The sequence below is a fragment of the Lemur catta genome, chromosome 7 (assembly GCF_020740605.2).
Source record: "Lemur catta isolate mLemCat1 chromosome 7, mLemCat1.pri, whole genome shotgun sequence".
Lineage (NCBI taxonomy): Eukaryota > Metazoa > Chordata > Mammalia > Primates > Lemuridae > Lemur > Lemur catta.
In genome coordinates this window covers 104774289-104793290 of record NC_059134.1, presented here as the reverse complement: position 1 = coordinate 104793290, position 19002 = coordinate 104774289, and the positions used below count along the sequence as shown (strand labels likewise).

At 56.8% G+C, this 19002-nt stretch overlaps 3 protein-coding genes across 8 annotated transcripts; 1 reads left to right on the top strand and 2 right to left on the bottom strand.

Moving 5' to 3' along the window:
• Nucleotides 1–1196: 1196 nt before the first annotated feature.
• GPR152 (G protein-coupled receptor 152) lies at nucleotides 1197–2523 on the bottom strand. The gene has a single exon (XM_045558335.1). It carries the CDS (start codon nucleotides 2521–2523, stop codon nucleotides 1252–1254), a length of 1272 nt encoding a protein of 423 aa, XP_045414291.1. The 3' UTR covers nucleotides 1197–1251.
• Nucleotides 2524–4938: 2415 nt separating this feature from the next.
• CABP4 (calcium binding protein 4) lies at nucleotides 4939–8192 on the top strand. Its single transcript, XM_045558338.1, has 6 exons — nucleotides 4939–5415; nucleotides 5805–5835; nucleotides 5918–6061; nucleotides 7441–7550; nucleotides 7901–8048; nucleotides 8164–8192. The coding sequence occupies exons 1-6, from the start codon at nucleotides 5041–5043 to the stop codon at nucleotides 8190–8192; spliced, it is 837 nt and encodes a 278-aa protein (XP_045414294.1). The 5' UTR covers nucleotides 4939–5040.
• Nucleotides 8193–13422: 5230 nt separating this feature from the next.
• Nucleotides 13423–18312, bottom strand: TMEM134 (transmembrane protein 134). 6 transcript variants are annotated; one of them, XM_045558327.1, is made up of 7 exons: nucleotides 18061–18312; nucleotides 17116–17180; nucleotides 16533–16622; nucleotides 16305–16381; nucleotides 14027–14071; nucleotides 13793–13846; nucleotides 13423–13703 (listed from the first exon to the last, which is right to left on the bottom strand). In XM_045558327.1, exons 1-7 carry the CDS (start codon nucleotides 18232–18234, stop codon nucleotides 13621–13623), a joined length of 588 nt encoding a protein of 195 aa, XP_045414283.1. In that variant the 5' UTR covers nucleotides 18235–18312; the 3' UTR covers nucleotides 13423–13620. The 6 variants fall into 6 exon arrangements, with proteins under 6 accessions (XP_045414283.1, XP_045414284.1, XP_045414285.1 ...); XM_045558328.1 differs by lacking the exon at nucleotides 18061–18312 and adding an exon at nucleotides 17276–18042; XM_045558329.1 differs by lacking the exon at nucleotides 13793–13846 and having other exon boundaries at nucleotides 18061–18302.
• Nucleotides 18313–19002: the final 690 nt, after the last annotated feature.

Genomic DNA, 19002 nt, shown 5'->3' with positions numbered 1-19002 from the left:
AAAAGGGAAGCGGGCTGGGTGGAAAGACAGACCTTTAGCACTTCCTAGATTTTTCTGTGGTGTCTGCAGCCTGAGAGGGAAAAGTTGCTTCTGCCCCAGAGATGCTGTGGTCCTACAGGAGCCTTTGCCCTTTCTGGAACCCAGAGCTCTCTGTGCTCGGACAGCCTCCCACCTGTGCCCTTGGGCACTCTGTCCCTGAGCCCCCACACAGTCTTTGTGCAGCCCTCCATGGGGGGCTGAGGGGCAGGCGGTGCTAGTTGAACCCTTAAATGGAGTCAGATTTTAAAGTCCTCTGGAGCCCCCCTCCCGAGGCACAGAGGCAGCCCCGTGCTCTCCCAGGCCACCTGGGTGTCCGCAGCACAGACTGGTCACAGCATCCCAGATGCTCAGGCCAGGTGGTGGCCCTCCCACCTGCCTCCCCCATCCCTCCCTGTAGGCCAGGGAAGGAAAAGAACATCTGTTCACTGACCCTCTACTGTGTGTCAGGCTCTTGTTGGGCACCTCACACACTTTCTCATTTAATCCTCACAACAGCAGATGACATGGGAGCTCCGAAGATGAAGTAGCTTGTCCAGAGTCACCCAGCTGGGATGTGGCAGAGTGGGATCTGAATCCAGGCTAGAGAGCTCTTGCCTCTTCTCCTGCTGCCTTGCTGAGGGAGGTCCTGCCCCAGCCTCACTGCCTGTTGGGGGCAGGGGCCTGGTGGAGAGGGCTTGGCCATGCCAGGCCAGCTTGTGGGCCACTAGGGCCTCAGGCTCCTGCTTGGGGCTGCTGGCTTCTGGAAGCCTCTCTTGTCTGCAGGGACTATTATGTTAGGCATCCTTATGTCCAGGCTGAAGGACAGGACAGGGAGGAGGAGAGGGAGGGAAGGGTCAAAGGGAGGTCAGACAAAGCCCAGGGAAAGTACCTCTTGCTGTCTTCTTCCAGCAGGACCGGGGCAGAGGGGAACCTGTCAGTGGGGTCTGGGGGTGTTGGAGGATGCCATTAGCTGTGGCTCAGGAGGCTGCTAGGCAACCCCAGGGTGTGTCAGGGGTGACTGTGGAAGAGCTTGGTGGGACGGGGTAGGGGACGCTCCCAACAGTCTAAGGCTCTGGGCTGCTGACTTCACCTCCCCCAAGTCCCTCCATGATCAAGGGACTCCGTGGGGTTTTCCAGGGTGACATTCCCCACGGCGACCATCTCTCAGACTGGCTGGTTCCTGTCTCAACCTGGCTCTTCCACTGCCCTGGTGGCCTGGGCTTTCCCGGACCGTCACGTGGCACCCTCGCTGGGGGCCGCCTCTGGCGGGGCAGTGCTGGGGCTTCCTCCCTCAGAGGCAGGAGGTGTGGCTGGGTTCTCAGGGGCCCCTGGGGTGGGGTCTGAGGATGGGGCAGGGGCGGCTTCGTCACAGGGACTGGGGGCTGAGTTGGCAGTGGGCCCAGGGGCCTGGGCCTCAGCATCCGACCGTGGCTGGGCCGTGGGGTTTGGCTGAGGCGGGGCCACAGCTGTTGGCCCTGGCGGAGTCGGAGCCTCAGAGTCCACTTGGGTCTGCGGCTCGGCCGGCCTGAAGCTGCCCGGCTGCTGCTCACAGAGGGCGGCGGCAAAGGAGGCGAGCACCGTGCGCAGCAGGGCCCGGAGGTCGGCGCTGGCCGTGAGGCAGAGGAAGGGACTGAGGCAGCTGTTGAGCAGGATCAGGTAGTCAGAGTAGACCAGGGCCTCCCAGAGCAGGTAGCCGGGGTAGACGTCCCACAGGAAGGCCAGGTAGAGCAGCTGCGCCAGCTGGTAGGGCAGCCGCAGGACCACGTAGGCCGACAGAATGGTCTTGGCCACACTGGCAAAGCCCTGGCGGGCTGCGGGCCAAGGCTGGCGGTGGCGGCAGGTCCGGCAGGCCGAGGCCTGGGTGAGCACGTGGCAGACGAGGAGCAGGAGGAAAGGCAGGAAGCCCCCCAGGATTTCAAGCATCCGCAGCGGCAGCTCCTCACTGTCCCAGAAGTCCAGGCAGATGACCAGGTCGTACCACCAGACGGCGGCCTCGGGGAACACGAGCCAGGGCACGCTAAAGAGCGTGGCCAGCACCCAGACCCCGGCGCAGACCCAGAGGGGCAGGCGGGCCGGGCGGTGCCCAGGGTACCAGCGTGGGCACAGCGCCAGCAGGCAGCGGTCCAGGCTGAGGGCGGCCAGCAGGAAGAGGCCGGAGGAGTAGGACACACCCCACAGGAAGTAGTAGAAGCGGCAGGCGGCTGTCCCCAGTGGCCAGTGCCCTCCATGCTGGATCTCCAGGATCTGGAAGACTGCAGCCGCCAGGAACAAAAAGTCAGAGAGGGCCAGACTGAGCAGAAGCAGGGCCAGCCGTGTGCCCGCTCCGTGCCGGGCCTGGGAGCCGGCCAGCCACGCCATTAGCCCGTTGGCTGGCAGCCCCAGGAGCAACAGGGCCACCAGGAAGACTGTGTCCCAGCCACCCTGGGGGTAGTAGTCCTCGTCATCGAGCTCTGTGCGGGGCCTGTGGCCAGCGACGCCCATGTTGGCTTCCATAACAGTGTCCATTTGGGGTCCTCAGAGTACTGCTGGACATGAAGTGGGTGCCTGGGGAGTCAACGATTGTGTCAATGACTGAGTATGACAGAGAGGTTGAGACCAGTCTGGGCAACAGAGCAAGACCCCATCTCCACCAGACGTGGTGGCGCACACCTGTAGTCCCAGATACTCGGGAGGCTGAGGCAGGAGGATCGTTCGAGCCTAGGAGTTGGAGGCTGCAGTGAGCTATGATGACACCACTGCTTTCTAGCCTGGGGGATGGAGTGAGACCCTGTCTCTAAAAAAAGAGAAAAACGAGAAAAAGAGAGAGAGAGAGAGAGAAGGAGAGAGAGAGGAGAGTTGCGCATCTCCAGGCAAGTCACTGTCCCTCTCCCAGGCCATCATCCTCATGTTTTGGGTAGTTAGCCTACAGCAGGGACTTTGAACAGATGACCTGCTGTCCTCATGCATTCCATTTCATAGATGAGGAGAGGAAGGTTCAGAGAATCAGTGACTTGCCCAAGGTCATAGATTACAAGGGGAGCCCAGGACTCAAACCCAGACTTACTCTTTCTGACATGTGGAATCCCAGTGTGTCCAAGTGGACCAAACCAGAGACTTTCAAACTTACTGTTAAAGCTGTTGAACCTTGTCTGTAAATAAAGTGTTACAGTGGAGCTCCTGAGTGAACTAGAGCAGTGCTCGGATGAAAGGAGGAAGAACACTCCCCTAAGGCTCCAGGGGATACAGTTGGAAAACCACTTGGTCAGCTCATCTCAAGACCCCTTTATGCCTCATACCCTGTGGTTCGAGTGTTTAAAATTCCAAGATGGGGGCCGGGCGCGGTGGCTCATGCCTGTAATCCTAGCACTCTGGGAGGCCGAGGCGGGAGGATCCTTTGAGCTCAGGAGTTCGAGACCAGCCTGAGCAAGAGCAAGACCCCGTATCTACTAAAAATAGAAAGAAATTAGCTGGAAAACTAAAAATGTATAGAAAAAATTAGCTGGGCATGGTGGCACATGCCTGTAGTCTCAGCTACTCGGGAGGCTGAGGCAGAAGGATTGCTTGAGCCCAGGAGTTTGAGGTTGCTGTGAGCTAGGCTGACGCCACAGCACTCTAGCCTGGGCAGCAGAGTGAGACACTGTCTCAAAAAAGAAAAAAAAAAAATTCCAAGATGGAAGGGCTCTGGGTCCCACAGGCCCATAGGCGCCCAAGGTGAACAGGGAGGCAGGTAGTAGGAGCCCATGCCACAAGCGTCCCACAGCTCAGGCAGAAAGTGGCCTCCATTTGTCTCTTGGAGCTACTCAGTAGAGAAGGGGACAGGGGCTCTGCAGTGTGACGGGGTGAGGTGGGCTGTGGCACCCAACGCTGGGACCCAAGAGGCTCACCCTCCCCACCTCACCTTCCCCAGCAGGCGGAGGGCAGGGAGTTTCCCGCTGAGGATGGAGAAAGGCCTGGTGGCAGTGCAGCTAGGGGAGGGACCACATGCCCCTGAAGGCCACTTGGCTTTAGCCTGGTGGCCTCCCCCAGCCCAGGACTCTGCCTCAGGCTGACCCTGCTCTGTAAGCTCAGTCCCTGTTGGATCAGAGCCCTGGGCACCCCCACCCCAGGCCCCACCAGCGAGGCCCCACTTACCCGTGAGGTGCAGGCCGGTGGTGGGAGGAGCAGGGTGTGCCTGCCCGCCCAGCGGTCCAGCTGTCCACACGGCCCCTCACTGGGGCCCGCTGCATGGTGCCCGGCGGCACTAAGGCGGGCGGGCAGGAAACCCAAGCTGAGAGGACATCAATCATTCATGGGGCTGCTCACTGGGAAACCCTAACCCCGGCCCAGCAGGGCCAAGTGATCAGCCAGACCCCCCACCCCCGACAGGGCCAGATGCCTGAACCCCCTTCTCACCCTGGGCCCTTCCAGACCAGGACAGGCTCAAGGATCCCCAGGAGCCACCTCCTCTGACATCACCCCTGTGCCCCTCAATCTGGCATTCGAGGCCTCTGTGATCTGGCCTCTCTTCCTCAATTTCACTTGCCCTGTGCTCTGGCCAGGATGTCACCCCACGGGGGGCCCCAGTAGGCGACTTGTCCTTCCCCCTTCCCAGCCTTTGCCCACATGCTTCCTCCTGCCTGAAATGCCCTCCCTGGTCCCCCGCTCTGCTTGGCTAGTCCTCTGCCCATGGCACACCGCCGGCAGGTCCTCCCGCCTCAGCAATCTTCTCCGCATTTTATGCACAAGGGAACAGACTTGAGGGGGGACTTTGCTGGGTCTCCCAGCCAGTATGTGGCAGAGCTGCAGTCTGAAGCTCATGGCAGCCACCACATCCTGGTGCCCCTTGCTGCTGACTGAGGCCAGTTCTCTCGATCCATCTGGCTCTGCCCGGGGCAGAGGGCTGGGATTAGGGCCTGGGCTGCCTACCTCACTTACCCTAATCCCCCTCCGAGCCCGATCCCAGGCCATGAGCTCTAAGAGTGTGGGTGCATAAGCAGCTTTGCGGGTCCCAAGAGCCGAGGGTGCTTGGGGTGCGGCATCTCTGAGCCCTGTTGTCCCTCCCACATGGCCACAGAGCAGGTAAGGGGGCAGCATGGACCAGACCCAGCCACTGGCCCCCAGGAGCCCCCTGCAGGGGCTGTGGTTCCCAGGAGTGGTGCCGAGGGGCCCCCCTTGACCAAGAGGAGGAGCAGGACGGAGAGGGGGTTTCAAGGGTCCCGGAAGGGCACTGGCAGCTCTGGGGAGCAGACCCCTGTCCAGGGCCCCAAGGCCAGGGACAGCAGCAAGAACCCCTCCAGGATGGGAGAGGGGCAGGCAGGGCCCCCTGCTGAAGCCCCTGGGCCAGCCTCTCGTCGCCAGTCCCACCGGCATCGTCCTGATCCCCAGCGCGATGCTGCTCACAGGACATACGGGCCCCTGCTTGACCGAATCTTCGGGAAGGTCAGGTGGGGCCTGGGCAGGGCTGGGGCGCAGGGGGTGGGGGTGGAGACTCATGCTACCCTGCCCCTCAGTACCAGGCCTCCTGCCTCTCCTGCCCGAGACCAGGGAGCCTGGGCTGTGGGGCAGGGTTGCCGCAGTCTGGGGAAGGGTTGGTGGTCTCAGGTGGGCCTGGGCAGTGGGCAGAGCCGGCACTTGCACCCAGGGCTCTGTGGGAGCTCGAGGCCCTGGAGCGCGAAGTGGGCTCTCTCCTCCGGGGGCCCACGGGACTCCAGATGCCCTCTCCTGCCCTGGCGGGGCTGGCCTGCCGAGGCCAGTGTGGGCGGGGGCTGGAGGTGAAGGATGGACAGACCTTGGCTGGCCCTGGGGACATGCTGGACTTCCTCCTGCAGGACCGTGAGCTGGGCCCCGAGGAGCTGGACGGTGAGTGGCTCTTGCTGCTGGCGGGGGCAGGAGGTTCCTTGAGCCTGGCCGCCTGGGCCTGAGTCGCCTCCCTTCCCCACAGAGCTTCAGGCCGCCTTCGAGGAGTTCGACACTGACCGTGACGGCTACATCGGTTACCGGGACCTGGGCGACTGCATGCGGACCCTGGGCTACATGCCCACCGAGATGGAGCTGCTGGAGGTCTCCCAGCACGTCAAGATGCGCAGTCAGTGACGGCGCCGCCTGCGGGGTCTTCTCTGAGCCTCAGGGTGCAGGGGGATTAGGCGGGGTTGGCAGGAGGTGGCCTGTGGGCGTTGCATCAGGGGTGTTAGTGGGAGTGAGGGAGGGTGACAGTGTCCAGGACCACATCGGCTCCATCAGAGGCAGGGACAACAGGTCCAAGCTCTGCCTCTTGGTGTGGTGAGGCAGGCAAGCAGGGCTGCCCGAGGACCCAGGAGGGACCCTACCTGGCCTTGGGGTCTCCACCCGGACACTGTCTACTCTCAGTCCTCCCACAGGGCCCTTCCTGCCTCCCTGGACAAAGTGCTCTCTGCTGGCATTGGCCACCTGGTGCTCCTCTCGCTCTCTCTCTGTGACCCTGCCCCACCCCCTCTGCCCTGGTGGCAGCTGCCTGAATCGAGGTCACCCTGGCCTGAGAGGACCCTGGCCACTCTTTGTGACCAAGTGTCTGATGGGCAGCCACTGTGTGCTTGTCACTCACTGGTTTGTCCTCAGGCAAATACTATATTCCCTTCATTCCAGGACACCTGCATTTTTTTCCTTGCAATTCCCCAAATGGGGGCGTGACTTACAATTGATGTGAACAGTCAGTCGGTACCACCACTTCTTTTCTTCCCCCAGAGCAGCTGTTTGAATCTTGGTGCTTTGTATCTGTGGTCCCCAACCTCTGGCCTGTTAGGGATCCGGCCACAGAGCTCCACTGTCTCCCCAGCCCCCCACCCCTGTCCATGGAAAAATTAGGAAGGGGGCACAGCAGGAGGTGAGCAGGGGACCCGCCAGCTGGAAGCTGCATTTGTGTCCACAGCTGCTCCCCATCGCTCGCATCACCTCGACCCCTACCGCCCCAACTGTCTTCCATGAAACTGGTCCCTGGTGCCAAAAAGGTTGGGGACTGCTGCTTTACATGACTGATGGCGTCTTAGCACTGAGGCCCTGACTACATGGTGTGCCCAGAAGGTGTTTATTGCCACCTACTGGGCCCTGGCACTTTGTAGCCATGAACTCGAACTCCGGCAGCACCCCCACGGAGCAGGTTCTCTGGTCTGCATCCCAGGATGAGGAAGGAAGGGTTAGTAAGTCACCCGACACCATGCACACCATGGGCAGAGCCAGGATCTGAAGCCGGGACCTCTGGCTCCAAAGCCTGGTCTCCTTCTCCCACACTGCAGTTCTTCACTAAGAGCAGAAGCAGCCCTGGCCCCTCAGTACCCCAGAAAACAGGGTTCCAGCCTCCTACCGCTGCAGGCATGGACACAGGTGTCCTGTCTTGGGTGCAAACCCTGGGGGTGGGTGGTCCCTAGTCCTCATGACATCCCTTCTTGGGCCACAGCCCTCACCATCGTGACAGTCTGCCTGGGTCCACAGTGGGTGGCCGTGTGGACTTCGAGGAGTTTGTGGAACTGATAAGCCCGAAGCTGAGGGAGGAGACGGCGCACATGCTGGGGGTGCGAGAGCTGCGCATCGCCTTCCGAGAGGTGTGGAGCACGGTCGCGGTGCGCAGTGGGTGGCGGGCTGGATGGTGTCCTTGCCGGCTTCTCAGGCCGGAGAGACTGGGGGCCCCAGCCTTGTGAAGACCTAGAGCCCTGCGGGCGGTGGGACTAGGGCCTGGGATGGGTCAGAGAGGGTTCAGCTGGCTTCCAGCTGGGGGACCCATCTGGGGAGACGTCCTGGAGCAGGAGGCACGCTCTCGTGGCAGGGGGCGATGGGGAAGGTTTGGATGGGTGAAGATGTGGGAAGGGGAGCATTTGGGCAGTGGCAAGCATGGAGCTGGGTGCAGGCTGAGGCCGTTTTGGGTGGGAGGGGTTGATCCCTGCCGGGACCCTAGTTTGACAGGGACAGGGATGGACGAATCACTGTGGCGGAGCTGCGGCAGGCAGCACCGGCTCTGCTGGGGGAGCCGTTGGCCGGTCCTGAGCTGGATGAGATGCTCCGAGAAGTGGACCTCAATGGGGATGGCACTGTAGACTTTGACGGTGAGTCTCCCTCCCAGATAACACTCCTGTCCCTCTGGTGCCCAGGCTGAGCCCAGCACCTCCTGGGATCCGCCCCCCCATGGACCCGCCCAAGCCCTGCCCTCCTTTCCTGCAGAGTTTGTGATGATGCTGTCGACTCACTGAGGCTGCAAGAGGGGAGGATCCGTTGCCTGTGGGGCCCCGGACCCCAACAGGAGCGAGGGTGCACACCCTACCCCAAGAGGTTCCAGGATGGGAGAGACCCAGCAGCCCCAGACTTCTAACACCTGGTAACATCTGACAACACCTGGCCTGAGAGTCTGCTTCTTATGCCATCCGCCCACCTGCATCTTCACCTCTCCCTCCTCAGGCTGCCAGGAGAACCCGCTCACAACTGCCTGCCATTCTCCACAGGAGCAAGATTAGGGTCTCTCCAGTCCCTTGGAGGTAGGGAGTTCCCTGGCACTGGCAGCTTCAAAGGTGGGCAGTGTTGCGGGGAACCCGAGTAACGTGGGGAATTGAGAGGGTGGCTGGACCCCTCCCACCTCTTAGGCGGATAGAATGATTTTTTTTTTTTTTTTTTTGAGACAGAGTCTCGCTCTGTCTGTTGCCTGGGCTAGAGTGCCGTGGTGTCAGCCTAGCTCACAGCAACCTCAAACTCCTGGGCTTAAGCGATCCTACTGCCTCAGCCTCCCGAGTAGCTGGGACTACAGGCATGTGCCACTATGCCCAGCTAATTTTTTCTATATATTTTTAGTTGGCCAGATAATTTCTTTCTATTTTTAGTAGAGATAGGGGCTTGCTCTTGCTCAGGCTGGTCTCGAACTCCTGACCTCGAGTGGATTCCACCCGCTTCGGCCTGCCAGAGTGCTAGGATTATAGGCTAGGTGTGAGCCACCGCACCTGGCCTAGAATGATTTTTTTAAAAAGTAAATTTGAAAGATAGAAAGCAATGACCCCAGGGACCAAAGAAAGAGAAATCAAAACTTGGGTTGTAGGAAGGAGCTGACCCTGTGGTTTCAGACTTGGACAGAGGCATGGGCACCTGGGCTCTGACACCCACGAGTGACAGAAGACCCATATGAGTCTGGAGAGCAAGAAATGAACCTCCTGGGTACATTCCGGGGTCTCAAAGGGCTATCCTGTTCTTGAAACAGGGACTAAAATATATCTTCACTGAGCAGCCTGAGAAAGTGGCAAGGAGGTAGACGCTCAGGGCCTTCAGTTACCCTGGAGAACCTGACCTGCACTTCAAGCAGGAGTGTGGTCTGTCTCCAGGGTGTGAAAAGCTGCAAAAAAAAAAAAAAAAAAAAGGGAAAAAAAAAAAACTGCTGAGAAGGGGCACTCTTTCAATCCACAATGGACACATGGAACTTCTAAAAATGCAAACAGAAAACCCTGCTGCTCCCAAAGATGAACTCATGATAAAAATTACAGGTTAAACAAGGAAACAAACCACCATGAGGAGGCTAGACAGATGCAAAAACAGATTTGGCGTCTCAAAGTGTAAATAATAGAACAATCTAAAAAAGACCACAAAATAGATGCAAAAAAAAAAAAAAGCAATAAGAGAAGGAAAAGAGAGCAATATGCAGTAATATCATGGTATGAAAATAGAACAGGAAGATTTTTAAAATAACCCAACAGCACTTCTAGAAATATAAAGTATAGCCATTAGAATGAAAAAATAAATGGATAAGTTAAAACAGCAGATTAAACACAGATTTAAAAGATTAATGAACTGGAAGCTGTATCTGAGAAATTCACCTATAATGTAGCACTGAGAGACATAAAGATGGAAAGTGTTGAAAGGTAGTTAAAAGTCATCGAGAGCCTCAGAATGCGGAAATATAGAGAATGGGCATGAGGCTATGATCAAAGAGATGATGGCTGAAAAATTTCCATAAAGACTTCCAGAGGCATTAAGTGCCCAGATTGAAGGAGCAAACTGAAGCCTGAATAGGATGAATAAAAATCAACGTATATCTAGATACATCCCAGTGAAACTGCAGGATACAAAACTAAAATCTCAAGAGAAAAGTCAGATTGCTCACCAAACACTTTTCATTGGCAACAATAGATGCCAGAAAACAATGGATAAATTGTTCAATATGCAGAGAAAAAATAATTGTCAGCCAAGAAACCCATACCTAGTTCAATCATTATTCAAGGATGAAGGTGAAATATAAACTTTTTTAATAAACAAAGGCTGTTGCCCACCCACACACCCTGCTGGAAGGAATAGTTTCCATAAGAAGGAAATTGAATCCAGAATGAAGGCAGAGTAAGTGCTACACAGTGGTCAGGAAAGAAATCAGTAAACATATTGATAGATCTAGAGAAGCAATAACTGTAAGCAAAAATTGACTTGGGGGATTAAAATCAAGAAGTGACTAGAATAATAAAACCATAATATGGGAAAGGATGCTTTAGGAATGCTGAAATACTTTGTGTTGTTGTTCTAGAGGAGGATAGACTCATTGATTAGCTTTAGATCTTGTTAACCACTTAAGGGCAACTATTAATATAATAGAAATAGAACAGACCATTCAATAGTCAGATCAATAGAGGAGGAGAAGGGGGAAATGAAGAATTCTTGATTAAGCCAGTAGAAGGCCAAGAAAGAAAAAAAAAAGCAGAGAAAAACAAGGTACATAGAAAACATTAAAACAGAAGGTAGAAACAATCCTTCAAAAAAAAAAAATCAATAATTACAATAAATATAAGCAGACTAAATTTGTCAGTTAAAAGTGAGAGTCCCAGTCACAAAAGAAAGTATCAATATTAGATTGGGTTCCCTGTAACAAAGGACAAAAATAACAATGCCTTAACCTGGATAGAAATTTATTTCCCCCTGAAGAAAAGTCTGTAGGTGGGATCCAGCTGTACAGAGTCATCAAGGACCCAGGCTGCTTCTGGCTGCCTGGGCTGCCATCCCTAGGGTGTGCCCACATTTGCTTGTTTTCCCTACGGCAGGAGGGAGGCAGGAACAAACAAGAAAGGGGTAACAAGTATGCACCACTTATATCTGCTTAGGCAGACCTTATCACATGGTACACCTACAGGCAAAAGATGCTGGCAAGTGCCATCTTCATTTGGGTGGTCAAATGCCCAGCTAAAAACCAGGATTCCTCTAGTATGAGGGCACAGAGCAGATACAGATATCAGGGGCAGATATCAGGCTCTTCCCCACAGCTGAGTGCAGGATATAGGAGATGTACTCAAAACATAATGACAAACGGAAGGCTGAAAGTGATGGCTTGGAGAAAAGACTTCCAAAGAGGAAATTAACTAAAAGAAAGTGTAACTACAGGAATATCAGACAAAAATGGGCTACCAGGCAAAAGCATTAAGGATAAATTGAGTCATAATTCACTAAGGAAATCTAATGTTCCTAATCTGTATGCTCCTATTCATGTCTTCAAACTAGAGAAAAATTATATATATTTAGATTTAAATCTTCATTATTCCCTGAGAAGCGTGGCTGTCAATCCAACCTGGGTTAGACAAATTAACCAGCAAAAATCAAGTTCATTGGTCACATTAAAACTTTAAACATCGATATTCACAGTGTTCTGTCAAAGCATTTACATAGACTAAGGGTAGGCAAACTTTTTATGTAAAGGCTGAATGGTAATTAATTTAGGGTTTGAGGGCCACATGGTCTCTGTTGCAGCTGTTCACTCAAATCTGCCTTTGTAGTGTCAGTCAGTGTATAAGCAGATGAGGGTGGCTGTGTTGGAAACTTAATTAATAAAACTTTATTGACACTGAAATTTGAATTTTATATAATTTTATGTCATGAAATCTTATTATTCTTTAACTTCTCCCAACCATTACAAAATATAAAAACCATCTTGTATTCATGCTGTTTTAAAGGAGTAAAAATAAAATAAAATAAAATAAAAACATTCTGTGGACCATACCTTGGTGATTCCTGATACAGACTTACGGGAGTCATCACTTCTAGAATAACTTTCTGTTAAGGCTGTAGAATGATAAAAAGTTTTAAGTGTAGTAGCGACTATTTGTTAATTGCCTATATGCTCACTTTCAATGAATAGTTTTTATCATTTTTCTTTTTCCTATGTTCTACTTATTGAAATGTAATTTTTCTGATTAATCTGATAAATTGTAGGCTTGTATTCTGTATATCTTTTTAATTTCATTTTTCTGGTTTTTATCTTACAAATGTATTAGTCCATGATGGATTAGAAATGAAAACTGGTCCTTTGCCACAGCTAGTATGGGAACACTGGTTTAGGAGTTCCTGTATCCCGTGGGTGCTCCCAACTAAAGTGTCTTGACTGGGGGCTGTGGGTGGGAGGTCTGGGTGGGCCCGGGGAGTAGGAACGAGAGCAGGGGCCTGGGTGTTCATGCAACGTCCCAGAACTCTGGAGGCGCCTGCGGTGCCGGCTGCTGCAGACAGTGGGGAGTGGGACTCGTGTTTTAGAGAGGGGGGACATACTGCAAACAGGTCGATAAACCAACCCTGCCTCTCCTGCCCACGCTAATTCGGCAGCCCCTCCACTGGCTGGTGGGGGACCATACCAGGTCAGCTTCTGGCTCCTCCCTCTCCCCCAGTGTCACGGAAAGGGCCCTGGAGCCCTAGGTTCTGTTCTTAACTCTGCCTACCACCCACTGGCTGTCCTTGGATGAGTCAGTCGTCCTCTGTAAAATGGGCTGAGGTAGGGAGGATCACAAACCATAACCTGTGGTAAGTGCTCAGCACATGGCCTGGCGTTCACTGGTAGATATTATGATCTCACATTTCAGGGTTCTCAAAGATTCTGTTTCTTGGTTACTAAGATTCTGAGATGCTCTGATTTTCCAAAATTCTGAGATGGTCAGTTTCTAACATTCTGTGGTTCTAAGAGTCTTGGACCACCGAGGCTCTCTGTCACGCAGGCCCTGCTTCCCCTGCCCTCTGCCTCTGGGCTTGTCCCAACCTCTGTGCCTGGGAAGGAGGGCAGTGGGTGGAGGAGACATGGCCCACATTCAGGGCTGGCTGTGGCAGCCCAGGGCCCCAGAGCCAGGCTGGAACTAGGGTACGAGCCTCCAGGCCCCACGTCTGCGTCACATGAGTGCTCCCGGCCAGGTCCACCAGACAGAGACAGGGACAGGCGGAGCCCAAGGGCTGGGGCTGGGACAGGCTGTTCCGGCCTCCTCTAGGGTCAAGGCAGAAGAGCCCCAGGCCCGGTTCTGGCCCAAACAGGCCACATGATCTCGGGCAAGACTCAGAGCATCAGGGCGGTCACGCCTGGCTACCGTGGGGAGATCGGCGTTCTGGAAGCCCTCAGCCCCTGCTCAGTCCTTTTCTCAGCCTTTGTGGGGGGGGGCGTGGTCAGGTCGGTGGGCCCGGCCGAGGGTGACGTGACAGAACAGAGCAATTGTCTCTGCCGGAATTACCCTTTTATTAGCACAAAACAACACCAGCCTAGCAGTCCCAGGGCCCGAGAATAAGTTAAGGCACTGAGCGGGCGAGGGGTGACTTGCCCAGGGCCAGGCCTAACCCCAGACTTCCCGAGCAACCTCCCGACGGGGCTGGGCCGGTGCTGGCGGAAGAGGGAACGGAACGGCCGCGCCGCGCTGCTCACTTCTCGAAGTAGGGCAGGTAGAAGAACTGGAAGCCCCGGTGGCCCTTGACGGCGCAGTAGATGAAGATCACGTGGTAGACTGCGGGGCGGGGCCTGTCAGCGCCGAAGCCCCGCCCCGCCCGCGGCCCGGCCCGGCCCGGCCCACCCCGCCCCGGCGCCCGCTCGCACCTCCCGGGACCAGCAACAGGAAGCCCGGCACGAAGAAGATGGCGCTGGACACACCTGCGCGGGAGGAGGGCCGGGTCAGGGCGGGGGGCGGCTGCGAGTCCCTCCGGCCCTGCCAAGCCTCACTATCAGCCGAAAAAGGGGCCCTTTCCTGCGGGAGGTGGACGGGCTTGCCAAGCACCCACAGGCACCAGACCGGGGTGACCGCTGCCTGCGGGGGTTCGAGGGGGCGCTCACCTGCAGAGGGGGCCACCTCCAGTCCCACGCCGACCAGGATCAGCACTGCGCACAGATGGAGCCGCGGGGGTGAGGGCAGGAGCAGGGGTGAGGGCGGAGACTTCTACCACCCACACGGCTCAGCCCTAAGGGAGGTGTCCCCCACCTAAGCCAGAGGCCCCCTGGGCAGAGACCCTCCCCAGGAAGCTCACCAAGCTCTGTGTTTTCAGAGCAGGGCACTTGGCAGGCCCTGGGAAATGTCTGTGAGATGAGAGATTTTTGATTGCTCCTCAGTGTGGCCTTTCAGTCATTCGGCAAACATTTATGGAACACCTACTGCGCGCCTGTACTGGGAATCCGTGGTGAAAGGCACATGAGGTCCCTGCCCTTATCGCCCTGCCTTAGTGGAAGGACCAGGAACCTGAAAGCTACAACCCAGGTGATCAGGATATGGGGGTGGGGGGTAAGAACAGGGCGGTGTGGGAGCTTAGGGGAGTGGCCTGGACCAGCCTGGGGGACCAAGGAGGGGCTTCTTGGAGGCAGTGACATCTAAGCCCAGGAGGAGCAGCAGGAGCAACAGCAGTTAATATTTATTGACCACCTGCCAGGCACTGGGCTAAGCGTGTTATGTGCACGGCCTTATTTGTCACCTTGACCAAATGAGACAGGTATTATCACCATCCCTAATTCACCAGAGATGAAAGTGAGGCACAGAGAGGGTGAGCAACTTGCCCACACACCTGCAGGTGGAAGGTGAGGCTGCCTGACTCTAGAGGCTGTGCTATGGGCATCGCCCAGGCAGAGAGAAAGAGGGGAGTTCCAGACAGGGAAACGCACGGCAAAGATCCAGAGTCTGGAGGGAACAGGGGGCTTTCTGAGAGCGTCCAGCATTTGGCAAGACCAGAGAGGCAAGAGGCCAGGCAGGAGGAGCTCAGTGGGGCTGTAAGCCCCAGGGAGAGACGTGGGCTTTGGTGGAGCACAGTGGGCGTCGGGGAAGGTGATGAGGTCATGGCTGGATCCACTTTTCAGACCCAGAGTCCTGGGTACCCAGGTTAGAGGAGAGAGGAAGGAAGGTGGGGAGTGGACTTTGGGCTCTGAAAGGGAGGTGGTCCTGGGGGCTTGAGGGGCCACCATGGACCGCTGCTGCCTTGTGCACTGCACAGAACATGTCAAAAAGGGTATGATGGGAGCACAACTCACTCCCTGCACCCTGGCTTAGGGCTGCGGCTTTGTCCTCTCCTGGGACATCCTTTTCTAATTCCTACAAAGGCCCTTTCTGGACCTCTGGTGGCCCCCAGGCCTGGCAGTGTCACAGATGTGGGTTTAAATCACAGCTCATCTACTTTCCAGCTGCAACCTGAGCAAGTCCCTTCACCTGCTTGAGCCTGTGTCCTTATTTCTGGAACTGGATGGTGATAGTGCTTGCCTCGTTGGGTTGTTGAGAATAAAATGAGAGAAAGCCTGTGGCCAGCGCCACCAGTGCCCGCATGCAGTGGTGTGCTGGGAAGTGGTAGCTCCCTTCCCTGCATGCAGAAACCCAGAGCCAAAGCCAGGCTTGCTGGCTGGGGGTCTGGCTGGCTGAGGGGCTTTGGCCTTCCTGGAGAAGAGAGAGGGGAACTGGGGCAGCAGCCACACTTGGTCCCTCCTTATGAGACCCTCCAGACCCCAACCCTGGATCCTTTCTGGGGCCCCTGCCTGCTCAGCCCCATAGAATGAGGAGGCTGGGAGTGAGAAAACATCTGGTTTTGAGATCTGCCTACTCTGGGTCTCAGTTTCCCCATCAGAGCAATGGGGGTGGGAAAGAAGTCCTTGTCAGCTCTCAGACTGCAGAGAAGGGGAAGTCACAGGTGCCCTGTGGATCCAGGCTGGCAGTGTCCCTGCCCATAGGGACAGGCATAGCCCTGAGCCCCTACACAGAGGTGCTGGACTCTACCTCTCACTGCTGTATGACCTGTGTAAGGTGGGGGAATAACCTGCCCTGCACCTGGCCTGAAGTAGACACAGAAAAAATGGTAACTGTTACTCTTCTGTTCCCTGATGGATTAAACAGTTTAAGTCTAAAAAAAAAGGAAAAGTCTTTGGAGTGCTGAACCAGGTTCCATTTTCAGCTACGTGTGATTTCTTGGCCTGCCCCTCTTAAGGCCTCAGTTTCCTCACCTGTAAAATGGGGGTGTTGGCAGCCAGCTGCCTCCACAGGATGCTGAGAGGCCCAGTGTGCCAAAGGGGGGGATGCAGAGCTTGCACAAAAGGAGGGCAGACCCTCCCACAGGGCTAGGCAGGGGACCTCGGGGGCACTCACCCAGCCCCAGCAGCAGAAGCAGGAAGGAAGCCAGCACTACCCGGCGGTTCTTCTGGATCAAAGGGTGCTGGGTCCAGCTGGGTGGCAGGAGAGGAGGGTGGGGTGAAAAGAGATGAAGTGGGGGTATGGGAGGCTTGGGGGTAGAGCCAGGGCTGCCTGTGCTGGGGCAGGGACCACAGGGGCAGCAGGTGGCTCAGAGGCTGGGGGCTGGAGCACGGCCAGGCTCACCTGCAGCAGGCGTTGTAGGAGCGCTGGGTGCTGCTGCTGATGGTGCTAAAGGACCACTGGGAGCTTCGGATGGAGGTTCGGCCAGGATCCCTGTGGGACAGGTTGCCCAGTGAGGGGGAGGAGTGGGCACAGAAGGGGGTCCCTTCTGGACAGGAATCATGAAGAGCGGGGTGGTGCAGGGACTAGGGCTGGTCCCTGCAGGATAGAGGGCCCTGAGAGGGGACTGGGGGTGAGGATGAAGTCAGGGGCTGAGGATTTCTACAGGACTGGGGGTGGGGGAAGGCTGGGGATAAGCACTAGGGGTTACTGCAGGACAGGTGACCTGTGGGAAGGTGGGGGGCAGACCAGGCTGGGGGTTCGTCCAGCCTGGAAGGGTGAGTGAATGAGGCTGAGCACTAGGGTTGGTGACCCTGCCGTATAGTGGACCCCATGAAGGGAGTGGGGGGTCTGGCTAGGAATCCTTACAGGACTGGGCATAAGACAGCTGAGGGAAGTGGGGTGGGGGACTGGATGGGGTCCCTGGGGACATGAGCCAGAGGCATGGGGCTTGGGGTACAGGGGTGGGTCCCCACCTGGCCCTGACCTGGTGCCGACTCCCCCATCCAGCTCTGGAGAGGCCTGGGCTCCATCCTCATCGTTCTCCAAGTTCTGTTCCAGAACACAGGGCTCAGAGGGGTTGCTGGGCTCAGGCCCTCACTGCCCTCCCGGGGAGATGAGAAAAGGAGGCCTACACAGCTGCTCACCTGGCCCTTCGCCCTCCCCGCAGAACGGGTTTGGTGATTCACCGAAACCGAAACCCAGAAAGGAGGTGGGTGGATGCTGGGGGCTTTGGGGAGCAGGAGCCAGCCGGAGTTGGCTGAGGGCTTCCAGTATGGGTCCCAGGGCCAGGTATCTCCCAAGTTCATAAGTCAGGGTGGAGCTCTCAGGATGTTTCAGACGCCTAGAATGGGGGCTCTGGATTTGGGGTACCAGGGAAGGACAGGCCCGGGGTTCCCAGGTTTAGGGTACAGGAATCTGGTCCAGGTCTCCAAGAAAAGGATCCTAAGGTTGGTGGAGGTTCTCTGGGAAAATGGGGATTTCCGGTTTAGTGGGAGTCAAGGGGGGCAAGGACTAGTCATGTGAGTGGGGGCCTCCAGCTCTAAGGGGGAGAGTGAGAACAGAAGAGGGCGCAGGTTCCTGTTGGCTGGCCTGGGGCTGAGCGCTCGGCTCCTGCGTACGGGGGAGGTCTGGTTCAGATACAGAGGACCTTCCCAAACCCAGTGGGGGCGAGAGGGCAGTACCCAGGATGGGTGGGTTCTCCAGCTGGGGCTGAGGGATGAGATCCCAGGTCTGGCTCCCCAGTGCTGACTGGGGACCCAGATCAGAGCTGAGAGAGTCTGGGCAGGGCTGTGGATCAGGGGTCATGTTGGGGCTTATCTCCCGCTCCGCCTGGGTCCTCTAGGCAGATTCTCCCGAGTTGGGGTTCCCAGGCCCGGCCTGGGGTCCCGCCCGGCCTGGGGCAGGGGGTGAGGTGGGCCGGGCCGTTCACCTGGTAGCGCAGCCGGGACTGCTTGTCCTCGTCAGCCACCTCGAACCGGGCCCGGCGCTCGAAATGCAGCGGCCCAAAGCGGGCGACCCCGCTGGACTCGGGCCCAGGGCCCGCGTCCTCCAGGGACAGCTCGAAGGCGTCATCGATGCTGAACTGGGGCCGGGCGGCGCTCATGGCCCCCGCCCGCTCAGACGCCCTGCGCCGCCGCCATCTGCTCCCGCCACCCGGCGTCGCCGCGGCCCCGCCCCCCGAGGCCCCGCCCCGCGCCGTCGCCCTGGGAGCTCGACCGGCCCGAGGCCCCGCCCCCACATAACGGCCCCGCCCCCGGCCGCCCTAGCAGGCCAGCGCTGCCAAGCGCCGAGCGAACTGGTGGGTGGGAGGGACCTCTTCTTGACGGAGGGCCCCAGGCCCGTGGCGCCGCCCAGCGGCCGCCTCGGCAAGCGACAGCCAGCACCACGCTCGGAGGCTATCCCTGGGTTGGATTTTGGAGGGTCTTCCTCGCCTCAGCCGTCTGGCCCTTCTGCGTCCCAGCCAGCTCCTCAGGTGCCAAGGAGAGGCCTGGGAACTGTTTCCTGGCCTTACTCATCACAGCCCTGCATGGGAGGGATATTCTTGCCACTTTGCAGATGTGGAAACTGAGGCTCAGAGAGCTTATGTGGCTTCCACTTTCCTCCAGTACGGTCCCACGGAGCAGCCAAAGTGATCTTTTAAAACATACCTTTTTCTCTGCGTATATTATTGTTAAATAAAACTTTTTTTAAAAAAGTATGCTGCTAAGTCTGATTCAAACCTTCCCTTGGTTTTCCATTGTACTTAGAATAAAATCTGAATTCTTGACTAAGGTCCATAAAGGTCTGAAGGCGCTGGTGCCTGCCCGCCTCTTCGTCAAGTCCCTCTTTTGCCCCCTTTTCACCCTGCTCAGCCACGTTGGCTTTCTTACAG